At 40.5% G+C, this 21,922-nt stretch overlaps 1 protein-coding gene across 10 annotated transcripts in view; it reads left to right on the top strand.

The window, feature by feature from the left end:
* The window catches only part of LOC132400595 (sterile alpha motif domain-containing protein 12-like), a 74,595-nt gene extending 54,265 nt beyond the window's left edge, over positions 1–20,330 (top strand). For 6 of the 10 annotated variants that reach the window (XM_059981694.1, XM_059981692.1, XM_059981693.1 and 3 more), the window contains exons 4-5: positions 1,066–1,206; positions 10,538–13,654. In XM_059981694.1, coding sequence (XP_059837677.1) covers positions 1,066–1,206; positions 10,538–10,572 — 176 coding nt within the window. In that variant the 3' untranslated portion in view covers positions 10,573–13,654. Of the gene's footprint in view, positions 1–299; positions 388–1,065; positions 1,207–10,537; positions 13,665–17,256; positions 17,468–19,630 lie in introns of those variants that run through there. The other 4 variants (XR_009514303.1, XR_009514304.1, XM_059981695.1 and 1 more) reach the window with 3 other exon arrangements.
* Positions 20,331–21,922: the final 1,592 nt, after the last annotated feature.

Here is a 21,922-nt window from a genome sequence, read left to right as displayed (position 1 = left end):
GTAGAAGTTAAGCAATTTAACCTGATATGCTTTGCTGTTCTGAATCACAACTAGAGCTGACAACTGACACTTTATAGCAATTGTAGACCCTTATAAACTGTTCTCCGGGTAATATGTCTTGTTGACACTTGGCAGAATTTAACTTGTTTTTCAGCTTTCAGCCTGTAACTGAATGATCTATATAATTGGAGTTCTTTAAAGTGGAAAGGTCTAAAGTTCATCGCTTGCTTTGTTGAAATTGCATCATCATTCTCTGAAATGTGTTGGCATACAGATTGTGTAATTTTATTTTACCACAGGTGGAAAGTGAATTTCGTCCTTTACTTGTATTATTTTTCTTGCCAGAAGTTAAGTTTCTCATTTTAAAAAAAAAGATGGCTGTAAAAGGTCAGTATACATCTCAGAATCCAGGTTGATTTGTACATTGGAACATGAAGCTAATAATTATTGGCTAATTCTTTTAGATTTCCTTTTAAAATTGCAATTAGCATCGGAACTTTGGGACTATAGTGGGAGAGTGGGATGGGGGGGAGGAATCTGGAAGAATCTCTGGTATTGATGTGTTTGATGTGGATGGCATGATAGCACAGCAGTCAGTACTATTACCACACAGCTCCAATGACCCAGGTTCAATCCTGCCCTTGGGTGCTGTTTGAGAAGAGTTTGCATGATCCAACAATGACTGCATGCTCTGTTTTTCTTCCTGATTCCAAAGGCTTGCCGGTAGGTTAATCAGTCACTGGAAATTGACACCAGTGTAGATAAGTAGTGGCTACCAGAAGTTATTATCATAAAGTGTTGCCCATTTCAGAATATCTCCTCTCAAAGGGTTATGGTTCTTTTGAATACAATAAGTTGTAGAAAACGGAATCTTTGAATATATTCAAAGCTGGGATGGATCCATTTTGATCAAAAATGGAATTGAGGCTTGTGGTAGAGGGTGGGAAAGTGGGTGAGGAAAATTAGATGAACCATTATCTTACTGAATGACTGAGCAGACACTAGTAGTTTACTCCTTTTCCTCTTTCTTATAGTCTTATGAGTAACGTTTATTTATACCAACAGGACGTGCTTTGTTGAGATTGACTGAAGGAAAGTTGGAACAAATGGGCATTGATGAGGAGAACCACCGTCACTCTCTGCTTGAGGAAATATTACAACTGCGCATTCAAGATGATGTAGAAAGTCTTACTAGCATCTTCGAAGGTATAAGCAAATCAGGATTTTGAGAACAACCAACTTTTCTATATTTTCTATAAAAAAAATTCAAAACAGTAGCCAGCCCCGTAGAAGGGCCTGGACCTGAAATGTAAACCTGACCTGCCGAGTTCCTCCAGCTCCTTTGTGCGTTAAATCAATATGGAATGGTGGGTTTCAAGAAGCTCTAGCCTTATTGTGAAATCGTGAAAATTTCAAAAAGTACCTTGTATCAAAGAGTTTTGACAGATGTACCTGATACTCCTTTAAAATAATAATTTACTATTTTCATTTATCTGATTGTAATAATTTTATATGCTGTTGCTCAAATTAAGCTTTTTATTAAGCAAACCTTTAAAACTTTTATGCACATTATGGTTCTGATTTGCAGGTCGTTATATTTCTTTTTATCACTATTTTGGAAGTTGAATTAACTGCAATCCCATGACAAATTCTGTGACAATTGTTTCTGGTACATATAGAAGTGAAACTTTATTGAAATAGTGTCTTTTAATGTAACAAAAATGTCTGGCTAGTGTTTCACAGAAATATTATCAAAGAGAAATTAAGGCTGAACAACTTGAGCTACAAGGACAGGATTTACAAATGCTAGATCAAAGAGGTAGGCTTTAAGGAAAATCTGAAAGGAGAAAAGAGAGAGCAGATGTGTGATTCAGGGAATTCCAGCTTTTAAAACCTCATAAATGAAGCTGTGAACCAACTAAATTTGAGGATGACAATGAAGTTTCATCTTAAGAAGTGCAAATTTTTAAAAGTTATGTTGGAGGAATTTCCATAGATATAATCTCCTTCAGCTCACTACTTTCTTCTTGATCTGTGTCAGGCAACAGCGTATCTGAAAGTGCTGTGGCGGGAGACACAAGAAATCATGGAGATGTTGGAAATCTGGAGCAACACACAAAGGAGGCTGGAGGAACCCAGCAGGGCAGGCAGCATCTATGGAGGAAAATAAACATTTAACATTTTGGGCTGAGACCTTTCAACAAGGGTCTTGGATTGAAATATTGACTCTTTATTTCCGTCCATAGTTGCTCCATCATTTTATGTGTGTGCTGCTCAGGGAGAAAATCTTTGTTTCTCATTGATGGGCTTTGAGTTCCATGGAAAAGAATAATTTTCTTGGAATTGTTTCCTGTGAGTGAGTCGTTATTGTTTGCTTCTATTTCCATTCCTCTCATTCCTTTATACAGGTTTCCCCCACTATCCGAAGGTAGAGCGTTCCTATGTAAGCCGAAATGGCGTAAAGCAAAGAAGCAATTAGGCGAATTTATATGGGAAAATTTTTGAGCGTTCCCAGACCCAAAAAATAACTTACCAAATCAAACCAAATAACACATAAAACCTAAAATAACACGAACATGTAGTAAAAGCAGGAAGGTTATGATAAATATACAGCCTATATAAAGTAGAAATATTGTATGTACATTGTAGTTTCACTTATCAAAATTGGGAAGACAGTGAGCCAAAATCGATTTGGAGAAAAAGAAATCGGCACGTACATGCCTATGCACATACACACATGCGCACACGACTGCCCACACAAGGCTTCACGGTCATGGTAGACTTTCTCGGGGTAAACACACATTTTTCTCATAAAAGCAAAAATCCTCTTTGGTTAGTGAAAACAGGTACGTATGTAGATCTTTCGTAACAGCGAGCTGTCGTAAAGCAAACATTTGAAAAACGGGGGCCACCTGTATAATAATTTTGTGTCGTATGAGCACAGCAAGCTTGAAGGTATCATTCCTTGATGTAATAAGTTTGTGTAATATGAGTATGGGGGTATTTTGAGGACACAATCTCAAACATTTTATGTGGGTGCAAATTTCTTTCAAACTGTTTGGAGGCACTGCCATTACCTGCCTGCAGGAGGAATGGATTACTGATTTTTTTTCCCCCCACTGGATTTGGACTGATTTGCATTTGGAAATTTGGTGTGTGTTGCAGAAATAGGAACACCAGGTACATAAAGTTTATAATTTTAAAGAGCATTCTTCAGGATGCATGTGGTTACCCAGCAGTCTACTAAAGAGTAACAAAAATTAGATGTGATCTTCAGTTATTCCACCTATTCCTTTTGTAGCTAATTGTGATTGATGGCAATTAGCAGTGACTTGTGTTGACAGATTAATCTTGTTTTTTTATTAATAAAAAACAATCTACTTCTGTGAGTGCAACTAAATTTCAGGAATTGTAGCAGTTATTTATCTGAAGGGGGTATTGTAACCTGATACTGAATTAAGAATTAAGATTAATAACTTGTTGCGGAAACACTTGGCTCTTGATTTCCCATGATAACACAATGTACATCATGGAACTGCTGACTTGCAACAAAGAGAAATGCACCTCAGGTGGAGATATTTAATCAAAGCTGACAGAAAGAGGACTTCGAATGTGCTGGCAGCTTCTGAGTGCTCACATTATACATAGGAGAGCTAGTTGCATTATTTTTGTAGGTACTGGTTGTTATTGAATGAAAACAAATAGAAATCTTTAATTTGGTGAAAGTATTTCATAGTTTATCATGTACATAATCAACACTAATTGTTTAAAGAAATTATGAAATCTCTTCACACTTTTAATTTTGATCGGGTCTTCGTTGTTCAAAATCACAATTCTTTAATGCATAATGATTCATAATAGTTGTCCACTTTAAGACATTAGTATTAATTTCAGCCTCAAAACTATAATGTTATCATCATTAGCTGATGCACTTAATCCAGAAATGTGATCTGTTGTTATGAAACATAAAAATGGCTTATTCAGTGTCATTGTTTTTTCTTTGAAAAATTGTAACTTAATTATTTCAAAATGGAGAAATTAAGATCATACATAGTGTGAATTGTCCCAAGTGTGAGATTCGAACCTGTATTGTTATAAACCTCAAAATCCTCTATCCCTTTAAAAGAGATTTCTCAATGTTTTGTTTTATTTACTTGCACTCTTTACATTTATCAATTCTTCTTTTCAGTAAGCTGAAGAGTTTTATCCTGGTTCGGTTCTCCTTGATTGCTTTCACTCTTCTCATCATTAAATATCCTGCATCTTGTGAGATGTAACTAGTTATAATCATTGAAAATTTCATTTGCAAGTAATTCCTAAACCATGTTCATATAGAATTTTATTACTTTAATTTTTGCCTGGTTAAGGACAGTACACACATCTTATTGAATTTCTGACACTTTATTTGGCCTGGCATTGAAATTGGTATTAATATGTCCCTATTGTCTTCTCTTGTGTCACCACACCCTTAATGATCTTGAATATTGGAGCACAGTTGAGACATCCTGCCTTTAGAATACTTCTCTCTTGGCATGTATCTACTGTGTGTCTGTCTCACTCCCAGAAACTGCAGGGTGAATTTTAGCATATTATGATCATTGCCCCGGAGGGTGTCTTTACTTTTAATCTTTCTAATCAATTCTAATTCATTGCACAAACCTCAATCTAGAATAGCTGATCCCCAGGTGGGCTCAAAACATGAGCAGCTCTAAAAAGCCGTCTTGTAGGCATTCTAGAAATTCCCCCTCTTAGGATACAGCATCAACTTGATTTTCCCAATCTACCAGCGTATTGAAATCCTCCATGACTATTGTAACATTGCCCTTTTGACATCCATTTCTGTCTCCCTTTTTAATTTGTAGACCACATCTTTGCTACTGTTCAGAGGTTCTGTATATAACACCCATCAGGGTCTTTTCACTCTTGCAGTTTCTTAGCTCTGCCCACAACAATTCTATGCTTTCTGATCCTATGTCCACCTCTTTTTAAGGATTTGATTTCATTTTTTCACCAACAGAGCCACCCCATCCCCTCTGCCTACCTGCCTATTTTTCTGATGCAATGTGTAACTGCAACATTAAGATCTCAGCTATAATCTACTTTCAGTCATGATTCAGTGATGCCCACAACATCATACCTGCCAATCAATAACTATGCTACAAGTTAATCTACCTTATTCCGTATACTGCGTGCATTCAAATAAAACATAGAAAGAAAAAAAACTTACAGCACAACACAGGACCTTCAGCCCATAAAATTGTACTGAACCTGTCCTTACCTTAGAAATTACCTAGGGTTACCCATAGCCCTCTATTTTTCTGAGTTCCATGTACCTCTCCAGGAGTCTCTTAAAAGACCCTATTGTATCTGCCTGCACCACCGCAGACGGCAGCCAATTCCATGTATTCACCACTCTGCATTAATTAAAAAAAACTTACCCCTGACATCTCCTCTGTACCGACTTCCAAGCACCTTAAAACTGTGCCCTCTCATGTTAGCCATTTGAGCCCTGGGAAAAAGCCTCTGACTATCCACACGATCAATGCCTCTCATCATCTTATACACCTCTATCAAGTCACCTCTCATCCTCTGTTGCTCCAAGGAAAAAAGGCTGATTTCACTCAACTTATTCTCATAAGGCATGCTCCCCAATCCAGGCAACATCCTTGTAAATCTCCTCTGCACCCTTTCTATGGTTTCTACATCCTTCCTGTAGTGAGGTGACCACAACTGAGCACAGTACTCCAAGTGGGGTCTGACCAGGGTCCTATATAGCTGCACATTACCTCTCGGCTCCTAAACTCAGTCCCACGATTAATGAAGGCCAATGCATCGTATGCTTTCTTATTCACAGAGTCAACCTGTGCAGCAGCTTTGAGTGTCCTATGGACTCAGACCCCAAGATCCCTCCGATCCTCCACACTGCCAAGAGTCTTACCATCAATACTATATTCTGCCATCATATTTGACCTACCAAAATGAACCACTTCACACTTACCTGGGTTGAACTTCATCTGCCAGTTCTCAGCCCAGTTTTGCATCCTATCAATGTCCCGCTGTAACCTCTGACAGCCCTCCACACTATCCACGACACCTTCAACCTTTGTGTCATCAGCAAATTTACTAACCCATCCCTCCATTTCCTCATCCATGTCATTTATAAAAATCACAAAGAGTAAGGATCCCAGAACAGATTCCTGAGGCATACCACTGGTGACCGACCTCCATGCAGAATATGACCCATCTACAACTACTGTTTGCCTTCAGTGGGCAAACCAGTTCTGGGTCCATATAGCAATGTCCTGTTGGATCCCTTGCCTCCTTACTTTCTCAATAAGCCTTGCATGGGGTACCTTATCAAATGTCTTGCTGAAATCCATATACACTACATCTACTGCTCTTCCTTCATCAATGTGTTTAGTCACATCCTCATAAAACTCAGTCAGGCTTGTAACAGATGACCTGCCTTTCACAAAGCCATGCTGACTAGAACATAGAAAACGTGCAGCACAATGCAGGCCCTTTGGCCCACAAAGCTGTGTCAAACATGTCTCTACCTCAGAACTACCTAGGCTTTACCCATACCCCTCTATTTTTCTAAGCTCTATGTAGTGAACTATTACTAATCATATTGTGCCTCTCCAAATGTTCATAAATCCTGCTTCTCAGGATTTTCTCCATCAACTTAGCAACCTGAGGTAATACTCACTGGTCTATAATTTCCTGGGCTATCTCTACTCCCTTTCTTGAATAATGGAACAACATCTGCAACCCTCCAATCCTCCGGAACCTTTCCCGTCCCCAGTGATGAGGCAAAGATCATTGCCAGAGTCTCAGCAATCTCCTCCCTCACCTCCCACAGTATCCTGGGGTGCATCTCATCCAGTCCTGGAGACTTATCCAACTTGTTGCTTTCCAAAAGCTCCAACACATCCTCTCCCTTAATATCTACGTGCTTAAGCTTTTCAGTCCGCTTTTAAGTCATCCCTACAATCGCCAAGATCCTTTTCTTTAGTGAATACTGAAGCAAAGTACTCATTAAGTACCTTTGCTATCTCCTCCAGTTCCATACACACTTTTCCACTGTCACACTTGATTGGTCCTATTCTTTTATATCTTATCCTCTTGCACTTCACATACTTGTAGAATGCCTTGGTGGTTTCCTTAATCCTGTCCTCCAAGGCCTTCTCATGGCCCCTTCTGGCTCTCCTAATTTCATTCTTAAGCTTCTTCTTGCTGACCTTATAATCTTTTAGATCTCTATCATTACCTAGTTTTTTGAACCTTTCGTAAGCTCTTCTTTTCTCCTTGACTAGATTGACAACAGCCTTTGTAATCACAGTTCCCGTACCCTACCATCCTTTCCGTCTCATTGGAACGTACCTATGTAGAACTCCATACAAATATCTTATGAACATTTGCCACATTTCTGCCATACATTACCCTGAGAACATTTGTTCCCAATTTATGCTTCCAAGTTCCTGCCTGATAGCTTCATATTTCCCCTTACTCCCAATTAAACACTTGCCTAACTTGTCTGTTTCTATTCCTCTCCAATGCTTTGGTAAAGGAGATAGAATTGTGATCTCTATTTCCAAAATGCTCTCCCACTGAGAGACCTGACACCTGATCAGGTTCATTTCCCAATACCAGATCAAGTACAGCCTCTCCTCTTGTAGGCTTATCTACATATTGTGTCAGAAACCTTGAACACACCTAACAAACTCCACCCCATCTGAACCCCGCATTCGAGGGATATGCCAATTGATATTCGGTAAATTAAAATCTCCCACCACAACAACCCTGTTGCTATTACACCTTTCCAGAATCTGTCTCCCTATCTGCTCCTCGATGTCCCTGTTGCTATTGGGTGGTCTACATATATAACAAACACCCAGCAGTTATTGACCCAGTTATTCCACCCACTGAAACTCCATAGACAATCCCTCCATGTCTTCTTTCTTTTCTGCAGCAGTGTCACTATCGCTGATCAACCGTGCCACGCCCCCACCTCTTTTGCCTCCCTCCCCGTCCTTTCTGAAATATCTAAAACCTGGCACTCAAAGTAACCATTCCTGCCCCTGAGCCATCCAAGTCTCTGTAATGGTCACAGCATCATAGCTCCAAGTACTGATCCATGCTCTGAGCTCATCCGCTTTGTTCATAATACTCCTTGCATTAAAATAGACACATCTCAAACCATCGGTCTGAGCCAACTGCCTCTTCCTCCATCTCTTCAGTTTGGTTTCCACCCCCAGCAATCCTAGTTTCAACTCTCCCCACTAGCCTTAGCAAACCTCTCTGCCAGGATATTGGTTCCCCCGGGATTAAAGTGCAACCCATCCTTTTTGTACAGGTCACTCCTGCCCCAGAAGACGTCCCAATGATCCAGAAATCTGAATCCCTGCCCCCTGCTCCAATCCTTCAGCCACCCATCCTCCAACTCACTGTCATGTGGCACAGACTGTAATTCTGAGATGACTACCTTTGTGGTCCTGCTTCTCAACTTCCTTCCTAACTCCCTGTAGCCTGCTTTCAAGACTTCCTCCCTTTTCCTGCCTATGTCGTTGGTACCAATATGTACCATGATCTCTGGCTGTTCTCCTTCCCATTTCAGGATATCACGGATGCGATCAGAAACATCCCAGACCCTGGCATTTGGAGGCAAACTACCATCCGTGCTTCTTATAGAGTCCCCTATTGCAGCTGCCTTCCTCTTCCTTTCCCTAGCCTTCTGAGCCACAGGGCCAGACCCTGTGCCAGAGGTGCGACCACTGTTGCTTCCCCCATGTAGGCTATCCCCACCCCCAACAGTACTCAAACAGGAGTACTTATTGTCAAGGGGTACAGTCACAGGGGTGCTGTCTAGCATCTTCAGTTCTGTATTCATCACCCTTTTTGATTTTATCCACATTTTACATTGCAACTCCTCCTGTTGACTTCAATTTTACCCTATCATCAGCCTCTCCTTGTTAGCGGTCTCGCTACGCATGCCTCTGTTTGTAAACCAACTGCCTTATCTTCAGCCCTATCATCCAGTTCCCACCCCCGTGCTAAATTAGTTTAAACCCACCTGAACAGCTTTAGCCAATCTGCCCTCGGGTATATTGGTCCCCTTTGGGTTCATGTGTAGCCTATCCCTTTTGTACATGCCTTCCTCAGAGGAGATCCCAATGATTCAGAGATCAGAACCCCTGCCCTTGCCCTAGTTCCTCCGCCACTCATTCATCTGCCAGATCACCCTATTCGCACACTCACTGGCACATGCCACAGGCAGCAGTCTGGAGATTGCAACCCTGGAGGTCCTGCTTTACAGCTTTCTGTCCAGCACCTGAAAATCTACACCAAGAGAAAGTCTGCAGAGGCTGGAAAACCCAGCAACACACACAATTCTGGAGCAACTCAGGCAGCATCTATGGGGAAAAAAGTACAGTTAATGTTTCGGGCCGAGACCATTCTGCAAGACTGAGTCACTCCGTTACCTGCCTCCTGTAACTTGGGGATTACTGCCTCCTATCTATCACTTCCTCAGTTGCCCATGTGAGCCGAAGGTCACTGAGCTGCAATTTCAGTTCCTTAACATGTTCTCTGAGGAGCTGCAGGTATTGTTGTCTGGGAGGCTGGAGGTCTCCCAGAATTCCTACATCTCAGACAAAGAAGAAAACACAGCCCCTGGAGTCATGCTCACTGCACTAACAGTGTTCTAAGTGAAGAGGAATGAAGAAGAAGCTTGCCCAAGCTTGATCTTGCTAAAGCCTGATGAGCCAAAGCCACTCCACCACTGATCCACTCACACAATGGCTGCTCTGCTTGCCCCTGCCTTATTTTTATTTGCCCTTTCCAATGACTCCTGTTCCCTGATTGAGCGCATTCCAACCATGAAAATCGCTGCAAATCTCTGCTTTTTAAATCTTCAGCTACATACCTAAGTGAAATTGCCACTTTTTGTGCAATTGGGAGCAGTCCAACTCTGCTTGAAGCAGCTGCTGTCTACATTTTAAATAAGCTTCAATGAGTATCCAGTGGATTCTGGTTAATTGGCTGATCAGGGCAGCTACATATTTGGGACAAATCTTAGAGCACAAACTAATGGAGCCAGGATTCACCTTGTTTTTTTGGGGACACCAATGCTGCTTAACTGGGACAGGAGAATGCTGCCAGATAGTTTCTAACTAGCATTTGCTTGGCCATTAGACACTACACTGTGCTTCGAGTGAAGTTTTTGAGTGGCCTCCGTTGCATTTGTTTCTGTCCAAAAAGCACTAATTTTGTCACTGATAGTTGGAGAGAAATAAGTAGAGGGACAATTCACAACTGTTTTGCTTACTGTAGTTTCGAGCTTTCAGACCTAGAGATGCCAGAAATAGCCGAGTGCGAAAATGGAACAATTTCACTTTTTCATGTCTGTAGCTGTGAAGAGTATGAAGGTAACAACAATCGTCTTGAATGTTGCAATGAAAATGAAGATTTGATGGATACATTCTATGAAGTGAGTCCGTTATCTGCACTAAGTGACTGTGCTTTTATTTATTTACAGTCATTGAGAAGAACATGACAGCTTACACTGGATGAATTTCTCCGTTGATAACTATTAAGAACTAATACTGAGTCTAATAGTTCTGTAGTAATATTAGTAGTGTTCTGATTTGTTCTGTATTTCATTTAAATGCATTGTTCGTTGCTCAGTTAAACTTTAGTTTGTCTCTTTTATAACTTTTTATTTCCATGAAACTTCAGCTAATTGGGACAGCCACTTAATTGGTTCAAAATGTATTGGTCCTGATGTGTCGCAATTAACTGGAATCTACTGTATACATTTAAAAAATACTGCATCCAATTTGTGTCCCTCTCACCAACAAAGAAAATTATTCTTACAAATGTCATACTTTTAGCATGTAATTAAGGGCCTTGAGAGGAAGCCTGAATGCATTAAAAATGGGGGTGTATGGGCCCACTTTTGATGGACCCAACATTTGGGAGGTACACCTAGTCAGAGAATTTTATTTGGAATTAAATGTGTGCTCAAGATGGTGCCAGGCTGCAACCTCCATTGAAGTTGTGGCTCAGTTTTAGTTGTTTATGGTCGGGATTACTTTTGGGTTCATGCAAATAATTTTATGGACAGAAGGGTGGTCAGCTGTCAGGTTACGGTACAAGGAACAGGGAGTCTTAAGTCTCCACTCCACATTCGACAGTCAGTGATACGGACTTGGAATATCCGTGGTCCACATGTTGGGCCTACAAACTGTCATGCACAAAGGCTGGACTCTGCCATGAACTGTGAGTTGTTTGTGGGTTCCACATTCTATGTCTGTGCGTTGCAGAGCCAGTGTTCATGTGGGCAGGAGGAGCGAGGTCTGATGACGCCTCTGAATTTGTGAATCAGTGAGACAGGTGTTCAGGACCTGGTGTTCGGTGTGCCACCGTTGGTGAGCATGGGGTTCAAGGCCTGGTGTTTAGGCCCTGTGGGCAACCTGGAGGATCAAATCACAAGTCTGTGGAAATCATTGTCTTTGGCCCAATGTCTTTGTGTCCAAGTCCCAGTCGGAGACTGCTGGAGGCCGAAGATGGACTGTCTTGGGGTTAGAAGACTATGTATGTGCAAGGGTGGGAAGGAGGAATGGGGCTTGTGTAGTTGTTATTTTGCTGCTTATCGTGTTCTGTTTTGTTGTGGTCTGTATTGTTCTGCCAAGCAGTGTGAGCATGCTCTGATGTCATTGGAATGCTCGATGACACTTGTGAGCTTTCTCCAGCACACCCTTTCTTTTAACAAAATGTCTTTGTTACAAGTTCAATGCTACAGTATATACAAACCAGTGCCTAACACAACCTCTAGACAAATGACATTTAAACGAAAATCTTTCCATCTCTGCCCTAACCCGCCCCCACCCCAGTGCCCAGCAGTCCTGGAACGTCTCTATGGTTGCTGAGGACAGCGCCTGTTCCCTCTCAATGGTTACCCAGGCACGGACATACCCCCTAAACATTGCCAGGCAGTGTACAAGCTAAGGAACTTGCTACAGGGCACTGCTCTATGCAGCAACCTCCACCCAAGATCCCCAAGGTGCATGGGAAAAACTCCTTTGAAAATGGACTTCCATCAATGTTATGCGTTTGGGAGGTTATATATTTTTATTATTATATATCTGAATGTCTATTTAAAATATTAATTATGTACTCTCAAACACTTTGTATTCATGTTTCATTTATGTTTGTTTAAAATTAATAAAAAGATTTAAAAAGAAAAAAACAAGAAAGAAAATGGACTTCCATTGGGGACACTCCTCACCTCAGGTGGAGATACAGTCTGCCATGTTGTGTCAGGATGGTGGATAAGGGCTAGGAAGTGGAGGGTGTGGAGCAGCAGCCCATACAGATAACTCCTACTTGCATCCCTGAATGGGATTGTGTGTGTTAATGGGCGATGGCTCTCGGATAAGATTGTGGGGCCTGGGCCCAGCAAGGAGTTCCAACGGAGCCCAACTGGAGTCATTCCATACACCTGAACCGCACTGACATCTGCTGAGGTAGGGCAAGGGTTGGCCAGGACTCTGCCCTCAGAGGAGGTCCTGATACAAACCGGGCAGACTTCGCAAAGCAGCACGGCTGATGCCCGCTGGTGGTAGCCGCATATCTTCGTGAAGACAGCAGCCCCTTTGGAAACAGTATGTCGCTAACATGTGCCACCTGGGAGGGTGCTCAGCATAGAGGAATCTCTGCAGGGTCCTGGGGCAGAGAGCTGCCAGTCACGTACAGACACACACCAGCAACTGTCTGCCCTCTCCCATTGAGAGACTCAAGACCCTTGGGGAGATCCAGTGTTTCCTGTTACCCCAGAAGAAGCCCACTAGCTTCCTCTGCATTCTCGCAACAGAGGGGGCAAGTGGGGTGAAGGTGAGCGTGCAGTACCACAACATGGGGGCCACCAGCTGGTTTATGACCACCACCCTGCCTTGATAGGAAAGCACCCTGAGAACGCCTGATCAGCACCCTAGCCGGGCCATGACTTTTGTCTCCAGTTCCTGCCAGTTCGCCAGCCAGGTCTCCCCAGAAGGACTCAGGTGGACTCCCAGATAGAGAAGATGTTTCGTGCTCCACTCGAAAGCTTTCATCTCCTCTGGCAGGGAGTCTACCTGCCACTGAGCCACTAAGAGTCTGTTACATTTTGCCCAGTTGATCCTAGCAGAGTACACTGCTGAAAAAACTTCCTGGCACTCCCGGGTCACTTATGCACGTCATCGGTGTAGACCAAGAGGACGACGTCCATGTCTGGTTCGTGCAGAACCAAACCAGTCTGCCTCCACCGGAGAAGGCACAGGAATGGTTCTACACAGATCGCATTCAACTGGTCAGACATGGGACATCCTTGACGTCAATCTCTTCTAAAGGGAATGGATGCTGTCAATGATCCATTGACCTTAACAAGGCACTCAGTGGCACTCCTTGAGTGTGTTGGTTGTAAACACAAGTAACGTATTTCACTGTTTGTTTTGATGTTCACATTATAAATAAACTTGAAACCTGAATTTGTGAAAGTACAGATAATTAAACCCTATGACAGGTTTATAATGAAGGGTGTAGTTCCAAAATATTCTCATGTCACTTTCAATGTATCCAAGCTGTGTTTGCAAGTCGAGTTGTCTGCAAATTAAATAGAACTTCAAACAGATTGCTTTCTTGTGCAGTTAGAAATGGAGGAGGAGTGGGAGGGGTGGGGGTGGATTGATTGGTGAACTTATTGTGAGTGGATTTGATTTTACAAATGAGAACTGCAAGAACCTGGGTGGATCAAACTTTGTGATTGTGTGCGAATGATATGCAAAAGAGACCAGTTAAGACTGGAATACAATGTACTAGATGCATGTTACATTCATCCCTGGTACACCTTTGTCCTCAGAACCATTGAAATGGGAATAACTTAGTGCTGCTTTTCTGGGCTAAGATGTGTTGGGAACGAGCACAGTTAGCATCCCCCCTCAACTCACCCCCAAAACCAAAAAAAAGTTGTGAAGTTCAGGACCCGGTGTGAACATGAAGTTGCGGATTGAGTTCTGCATGTGGTGCCCAACATCAGACTCCACTCTGAGTTCGGTGACGAAAAGCACACTTGCTAAAGCTGTCTGTTTTGTTTAGAGCTGGTGCTGGAACAGGCAGTCCATTTATTTCAATAGATTGTAAGTTTTGAGAGTGAAGTATGCAGTATTAGTATTTCCAACATTCTGTTATTTTATTGGGCAATATGATGTTTAGAGCAATCATGTGAGGTCATTAAGGACATGGTGGAACAAGATAAGATGTCAGATAAATGTAATTTAATGTGGATGTTCAGCCAAACAAGGTGTCCTGTCTGCTAATAGGGAGCTGTTTTCACAGAATCTGCCTCACCACGGGTGCTATCTTTGTGGTGTTTGCATGATCATTTGCGTTTCCTCCAAGTGCTTTGGTTTTATGGCACACCCCAAAATTAGATTAATTAAATTGCCCTTTGTGTGCAGATGGAAGTTTGGTTTTGAGAGAGTTCATAGCACTACGGGGAAAATGAAATGTGATTAGTGGTCAACATGGGCCCAGCGGGTCAAAAGAGCATATTTCTGAGCTGCATGACTCAACATAAATGGTCTTATTTTTAATTGTATTTCTTTCAGCGTTTTTATTTTTTAATGTATCCATTAAAAAAATGATTCTAACATGTTTTAAGAGTTTCTGAATGTCTTGAAGATTCTGAAGCATTCAAAATCCTTGACAGCTTTTACAGCTGGAAGAGCCTGAGGTTGTACCTTATCCAGATGTCAAGTTTTCAGTGGCTGTTTTGTGGGCAACGTTTGTCCCTTGGGTAGATTTTCACTATTTAGCACCTTCAATAGGTCAGCTAATAGAGAGGAGCACTGGAGAGTGTTCTAGTAATCTTTAGGTCACTGACTTAATTCCCACTCAAAGGATATCTCTTGGGGGCAACATGGTACTGTAGCAGTTAGCATGATGCTATTACATCTTGGGGTGTCGGAGTCACAGAGTTCAATTCTATGCTGCCTATAAGGAGTTTGTACGTCCTCCCTGTGACCGCATGGGTTATCCTTCAAGTGCTCCAGTCTCCACCCACATTTCAAATACGTAGGTTAAATGGTCATTGTAAGTTGTCCTGTGATTAGTCTAGTATTAACTAAGTGGGTTGCTGGGCAGTGTAGCTCATTGGGCTGGAAGGGCCTCTTCCACGCTGTGTCTTGAAGAAAAATAAAAATAAATGAGCCTGATCGTATTCGCCAGTAATCTGGCACTGTGGTATGTGCAGAAGCTGAGTATAATTTTCTCCATGTGATAGTACTAAGCCACTGGCAGCAGGCTTTTTATCTAAATATACTGCAGCAACATTAACTATAGATTGCTCCATGCAGATTTGTTAAACTTAATTTATAACAATTTATAAAAAGAACACTTTTCAGTAATGTAATACAACGGAATTGTTTAGAAATTGGTTTAGTTGGTGCACAATTTTCTATCTGACCTCCATGGGAGTTGATGTAGATGACGAAATGTATGTATGATGCTGCTGTATTTTGAGTTGTTTAATTAATGACTGTACTGTAGCAATTGAATGTTTTATCATGTATTACGCATTATTGCTCTCTGCTGAATAAGTCTGTCATGCAGTACTTTTGAGTTTTGCTAAAGGTCATTGATGATAGTATCTGAGAAATGAGCTCCCCTAATCGACATAAATACACTGTCATTAGCACTTACCCGTTCAACAAGGCATTTAAGTTTCTATTGTCTGCTCTTCTTATTAAAATGAAAATGGTTGTTAAATTGGAGCTGCTTATCTTAATGTATATCCTTTTGAATGAAGAAAGAATTCTATTTGTAAACCAAATTAGGGCTTTTGCTTGATTGATGCTGCTAATTCAATATTTGAAAATAATTTGCTTTAAAATACTAAACTTCAGCGAAATGCTTGGAAATGTAGGGAATTCCATCAAGAATTGTACCCCTAATTACAATGTTTTTACATGTAATTTAACTCTGTTCATAAAGACAGAAATGTTACTGGGATATTAGTTACAATGATAATTAATTACTCCCAATGAGGAAGGCAGTTGCTGAGGGAGGTACAGAGGCTCAGGTTTTGAAGCTTGCTGATGAACACAGAGGGGATATTGTTGAATGCCAATGTGTAATTAATAAAAGAGCAGCCTGATGAATATTTGCTGTTGTCTGGATGCTAAAAGCAGAGTGGAGAACCAGACCTTGCTCAGGCAGGAGTTAAATTCTCTTCACAACAAATATTAAAGCATTTCATTGGTAGATGTGAGTGCTACCAGACAATAGTCATTGAGGCACCTCACACTGCTCTTCTTGGGCACAATCACTGGCATGATTGCTGCCATTTTGAAGTGAGTGAATACCTGAGAGCAGCAATAAAAGATTGGTGATGTCCTTGAACACTCCATCCAGTTGTTGGCACAGGATTTCAGTAGCTGGCTAGGTACACTGTTGGGGCCTGACACCTTGTGAGGGTTCACCCTCTTGAAGGATGTCCTGACATCATCCTCTGAAACAGAGATCACAGTGTTGTTAGATATTTTATGATCTGACCAGCCACCAGGACAACATTGCTATAAAAAATGCACATTTAATGTGATATATGGTATACCCACATTAGAATCAATCCACACTTCAGATAAGTAATTTTATACAAGGATTACTAAATCTACCCTCCTAAGCTTGAAACTTGTTAGAGAAGCTGAACGTTCAGCCACGGTGGAAGTTTTTAAACTGGACTGGCTATTTCGGAGCAGGTTCGCCCTTGCACGATGATTCAATGTTTAGAGTGGGATGATCCATCCCTTGCCAGTAAGACCATGTTGTTGTAAGTGAATACTATGGGCAAAGATTGCACTGGCTTCTTTTTTTTGTCATCCCTTCCTGCTAATCAACACCTAAAGAAGAACTTCCTTGTCAAAAGAAGATACTGGGATCCTCTTGTCATGATTCAAGAACCATTGACTCCCTACTAAGCACTTGGGTGTAACAGACCTTTCACACCTCTTGATAAATACCAGACCTGTGCCATTTCTTCAATGGGCAGTGAACTTCAGCACAGGAAGTGACTTGGGTCTGGAAATGCTAAGTTGTTATTTGTTCTCTGAAATTAGTCTTGTATTAAATTATTGCTTAGCACATCAAGATGATGCACAATAGAATTTCTAACCATTATCATTTACATGAAGTTGGAAAGTAAATCTCCTATTTTCCTTTCAGACTAAGGATTTCCTGTCAGAGATTTCTTCAAGTATCCTGGTCAATATTTCTTCCCAGATCATCAGCACAAAAATGGATAATCTGAAAATCATCAAACTTTTTTTTAATTTATTACATGTATTTATGGAAAAGTTAGATTCCAGATTGATTTCTAGGCAGCAATTACTGCATTTCAGAAATAATTAATTAAATGGAAACAGAGGTAAATAAGGTACAGTATTCCTTTATCACATTTCCACTTCATTTTGAGTTACGTTAAAATAGAATTCATACAAAATAAAATGCTGTATTTGCTTATATTTGTAAGGAAAATATGCTGTTCTTGGGAATGTAATGGATAATGTAATATAAACATTTTGGAAGATGCTGATATGGAATGCAGGCTGAAATTTTATATACTGCTAATCTTAATCCTGGAATAATTTCTGAACTTCCTCTGCAGTGCCTTGTTGAAATCATTTTCAAGAAAGTTTGACTAAAATTGTTAGTTGGTGGTCAAAATCATGACCACTACAAGGGGATAGAGCACTGACAGCAGCTCACTCTAGTCCTCCGTCCTAGATGATAGCAGGTTAATTGGCTCTGTGGCTTCCACAGACTTGTAGCTTTCACCAGACAAATTCATATGTCTTCTAGGCAACGATCCTTCCTCTTTGTTTATGGTAGAACAAAGAGATCTGAGAATACAGGTACATAATTAATTGAAAGTAATGTCAGAGGTAGATAGGCTTGTAAATAAAGCTTTTGGCACAGTGGCCTTCACAAGTCAATGTATTGAGTTACGTTGAAATTGTGCAAGACACTGGTGAGGTCTAATTTGGAGTATTGTGTTTAGTTTTGTCACCTACCCACAGGAAAGATGTAAACAAGGTTGAAAGAGTGCAGTGAAAATTTACAAGGATGTTGTTGGGTCTGGAGGACCTAAATTATAAGGAAAGATTGAATAGGTTAGGACTGTATCTTTAGAACATACGAGGGGTGATTGATATGTTAGTGGCCTAAGGTAGAAGGAGTCAATTTTAGAAAACCGAGCACATCTATTTCTAAACATAGCCCCCGCCTATATTTACACACTTAATCCAGTGTTCGTGAAGCATATGGATCATGGATCTCCAGAAAGAGTCCACAGCAGGGGTGATTGATAAGTCTGTGGCCTAAGGTAGCAGATGTGTTTTACAGCTCTCGTTGCATGCACATGCAGGTCAACTACTTGAGTGATTATACAGAAAATTTGAAGTTAATAACTCATCAGGTGATTGATAAGTTAGTGGCCTAAGGTAGAAGGAGATGAGTTATTAACTTCAAACTTTCTGCATAATCACTCAGAGAGTTAACCTGCATGTGTATCTAACAAGACTTGTGTAACTCATCTCCTTCTACCTTAGGCCACAAACATATCAATCACCCCTCGTTTTAGATTGAGAGGACAGAGGTATACAAAATGATGAGGGGTATGGACAGGGTAAATGCAAGTAGGCTTTTTCCACAGAGGTTGAATGGGACTACAATCAGAGGTCATGTGTTAAGGGTGAATCATGAGAAGTTTAAGGAGAATATGAGAGGAAACTTCTTCATTCAGAGGGTCGTGAGAGAGTGAAATGAGCTGCCCACAGAAGTAGTGCATGCAAGCTCTATTTTAACATTTAAGAGAAGTTTGGATAAGTACATGGATAGTAGGAGTATGGAGGACTATGGTCCTGGTGCTGGTTGATAGGAGTAGGCAGTTTAAATGGCTTCAGAATGGACTGGATGGGCTGAAAGGCCTGTTTCTATGCTGTACTGTCTCTAGGACTCCAGGGATGCAGTCTTAGGAGTTTCTGTTGGCATTTCTGTAGGAGTATTTATTGGTTGGGGTTGCAAGCCACATGCCCGACTCTCCTTGTTTCACAATTGGGCTTGGGACCATCCGTGGCGGTATTGGTATATAATCTAAACAATGGCAATCAGAGAGGTTTTAATAATTCTCCCGGTGACTTTGCAGTTTCTTTTAGCTGATTAGTTTATTATTGTGCAATACACCGAGATAGAGTGAAAAGCTTTTATTTGCATGCCACCCAGACAGATCATTCCACACTCAAATGCGTGGAGGTAGCACAACAAGGAAGCAGAACCATCATGCAGAATATAGTGTTGGTTACAGAGAAAGTGAAGTCCAGGCAGGCAAAGTGACAAAGTAGTTTGAGAGACTGAGTTCATTTTTATTGTATAATAGGTCCGTTCAAGAGTCTTGAAGGTTGTTCAACAGATTCCATTTGTTGTCTACTCATCGTTGATTTTTCCTGTGCCACCTCCCATTTATTGGGTTTAATAGAACTGAACTAATAGTGCCAAATGGAGAAATGCATTATATCTATTTGCCTATTATTTTTCCTAGGAAATGGTGATACAACTTGGAATTGTTTTGATGCCTTCCTCTCAAATAATGACTGGGGTTTATAAAGGTAGCCGCTGTGGTGTAAAGCTGACAGGAATTTTTTGGTATTTGTTTTGGCCAAATTAAACATGGAAATCCACAAGCATCTGTTCTTGATATCTCTTCTGTGCAATTCATGATTTTTCAACTTCCGTTGATGTAGTCACACAGAATGTTTTTTTTTAACTTGAACAACTTTTATTGCAGTTGTAGAGAAAAGTGATAGATACTAAATGCACAGAATGCATGTACTAAATGAGGAGAGTAGAGCAAATGAAATACTCCACACAGATGAGCGCAGAAATAATTGATATTATGTCTGGAGATGTGAAGAGGAATAGAATTATGAAATGTATTGAAAATGAAACAGTTTCTTTACACAAATGTAGCCAGATGTGATGAGTAAATCAAACGTACTGTTTGATACTGTAAGGATTTTGTGTTGTTGATTAAGCTGTGTTTTAATCATTTTATTTTTGAACAGCTTTTTTTTAGTACTCGAAAACATTTCGGTGGGGATTGTCATTACCTCATTAAAAAAACTGAAAATTCTGTAATTTTTAATTTTGTTATTTTAATGTTCCCTTTATATGAAAAGGACTATTTTTATTTTGCTTTCTGTAATGACATAGAATTCAGAATAAATATGTTTTGCATCATGTCTGCTTCTGAGAATTCTTCAATTGAATTGTCTGCTTACATGGATTCTGGATCCCACAAGTCCAGCAGCATATCATTCCCGAATAAGGGGAACTTCCACCACGTTGCTCATAATTTTTTTTTATTTTTGAGCTCGCATCAGATTTCATTTGCTGCTGACTGCAAAATGCAGGTATGAGTACTACATGCAGCATAAGCTCCATGTAGAACTCTGCTGACCGTGAATCACTGACTACTACTCACTACCTACATCTTCACACATTTCAACAGAGATTGACAATTCCAATACTCCTTTAAAACTTTAAGGAACGTTAAACAGAATTGTCTATTTAAGTTGCATCAAAGTGGCGGTGCAGTAGCGTAGTGGTTAACTGCAAGATTGAGGTTCAGTTCCCACAGATGTCTGTAAGAAATTTGTTTGTTCTCCCCATGATCTGGTGTGTTTCCACTGGGTGCTTCTGCCTCTGTTTCCTCCCACATCGTACAGAGACAGGGTTAGTAAGTCGTGGGCATGCTACGCTGGAGTCCTAAGTATAGAAGACACTTGTGGGCTGCCCAGCACATCCCTGACACAAATGACGCTTTTCACTCTGTTTCTATGTACCTGTGACAAATAAAATCTATATTACTCATTAGTTCTCAATTGTTTATAAAAGTAAATAGGTCATTTATCTGTTGACTGAATTCTCCATTTTTCTATGATGAAAACGTGTAATAGCTTGGCTACATATATTTACTCTGCTTCAGAATACAATAGGGGAGAACTTAAGCAGCTCTTACTTGAGAAAAGGTTAAAGGAAATTATACTTAATATTTTTCAAAAATAATTTGTTTTCTTGCTAGCATGTATTCTTAAAATATATTTGGGTAACTCTTCCCCCTTAGGGAAAACTTTCAAAGTCAGCTGAGTTTGTGACTTCAAGTTGAAGGAAGACTTTGTTCAACTTTTCATAAGAATTTTCATTGTGAGATGAAATTAATTGTACAGTATTTAAAAGTCATCTCATTCCTTTTCATTTATCAATAACTGTAAGATATTTGTCACTGTCACATCACTTAATTCTTAGCTCTGGCTGTATGAAGAAATCAATAAAAGTAAACAAGGCACAGCATTTTACCATAGTATGTCAATAAAGTGGTGTCTTCATTGATGTATATTGTTAAAATGAGGTCAGTTACAATGATGGAATGAAAGCTGCGTTTTTTTTTTCTAGATTTGATTCTTTGGAGAATAGAGCATTTGATCCATTGTTGAATTTTAATTACATTGAGTATTGCAGAAAATGGTTCACCATCTTGAAATATACTAATTTGTAACTAACATTGAAAAGCCATTAAAAACCACCTGAAGAGAGCAAAATAGTTTCCTGGCAAGCAACAGGGATGAATTTCAAATGAGTTGCTAAGGCAAGTCTTACCCGGAAAAGGAGAAGGATGCAGATTTGGAAGCTGTTTCTCGAAGTGTGATGTCATCAGCCCAGGAAGATCGATCATGGGGTCCTTAGTGGGTGGTGGTGAACACAGCATTGTTCGGATCATCAATCACACAGTCTGCTCAGTTCCATCAGGAATTTTTCAGGAATTGCTGGTCCA

The sequence above is a fragment of the Hypanus sabinus genome, chromosome 10 (assembly GCF_030144855.1).
Source record: "Hypanus sabinus isolate sHypSab1 chromosome 10, sHypSab1.hap1, whole genome shotgun sequence".
NCBI classification, from domain to species: Eukaryota; Metazoa; Chordata; class Chondrichthyes; order Myliobatiformes; family Dasyatidae; genus Hypanus; species Hypanus sabinus.
The sequence above is the reverse complement of the archived record's forward strand: the minus strand, read 5'-3'. Positions and strand labels throughout refer to the sequence as shown.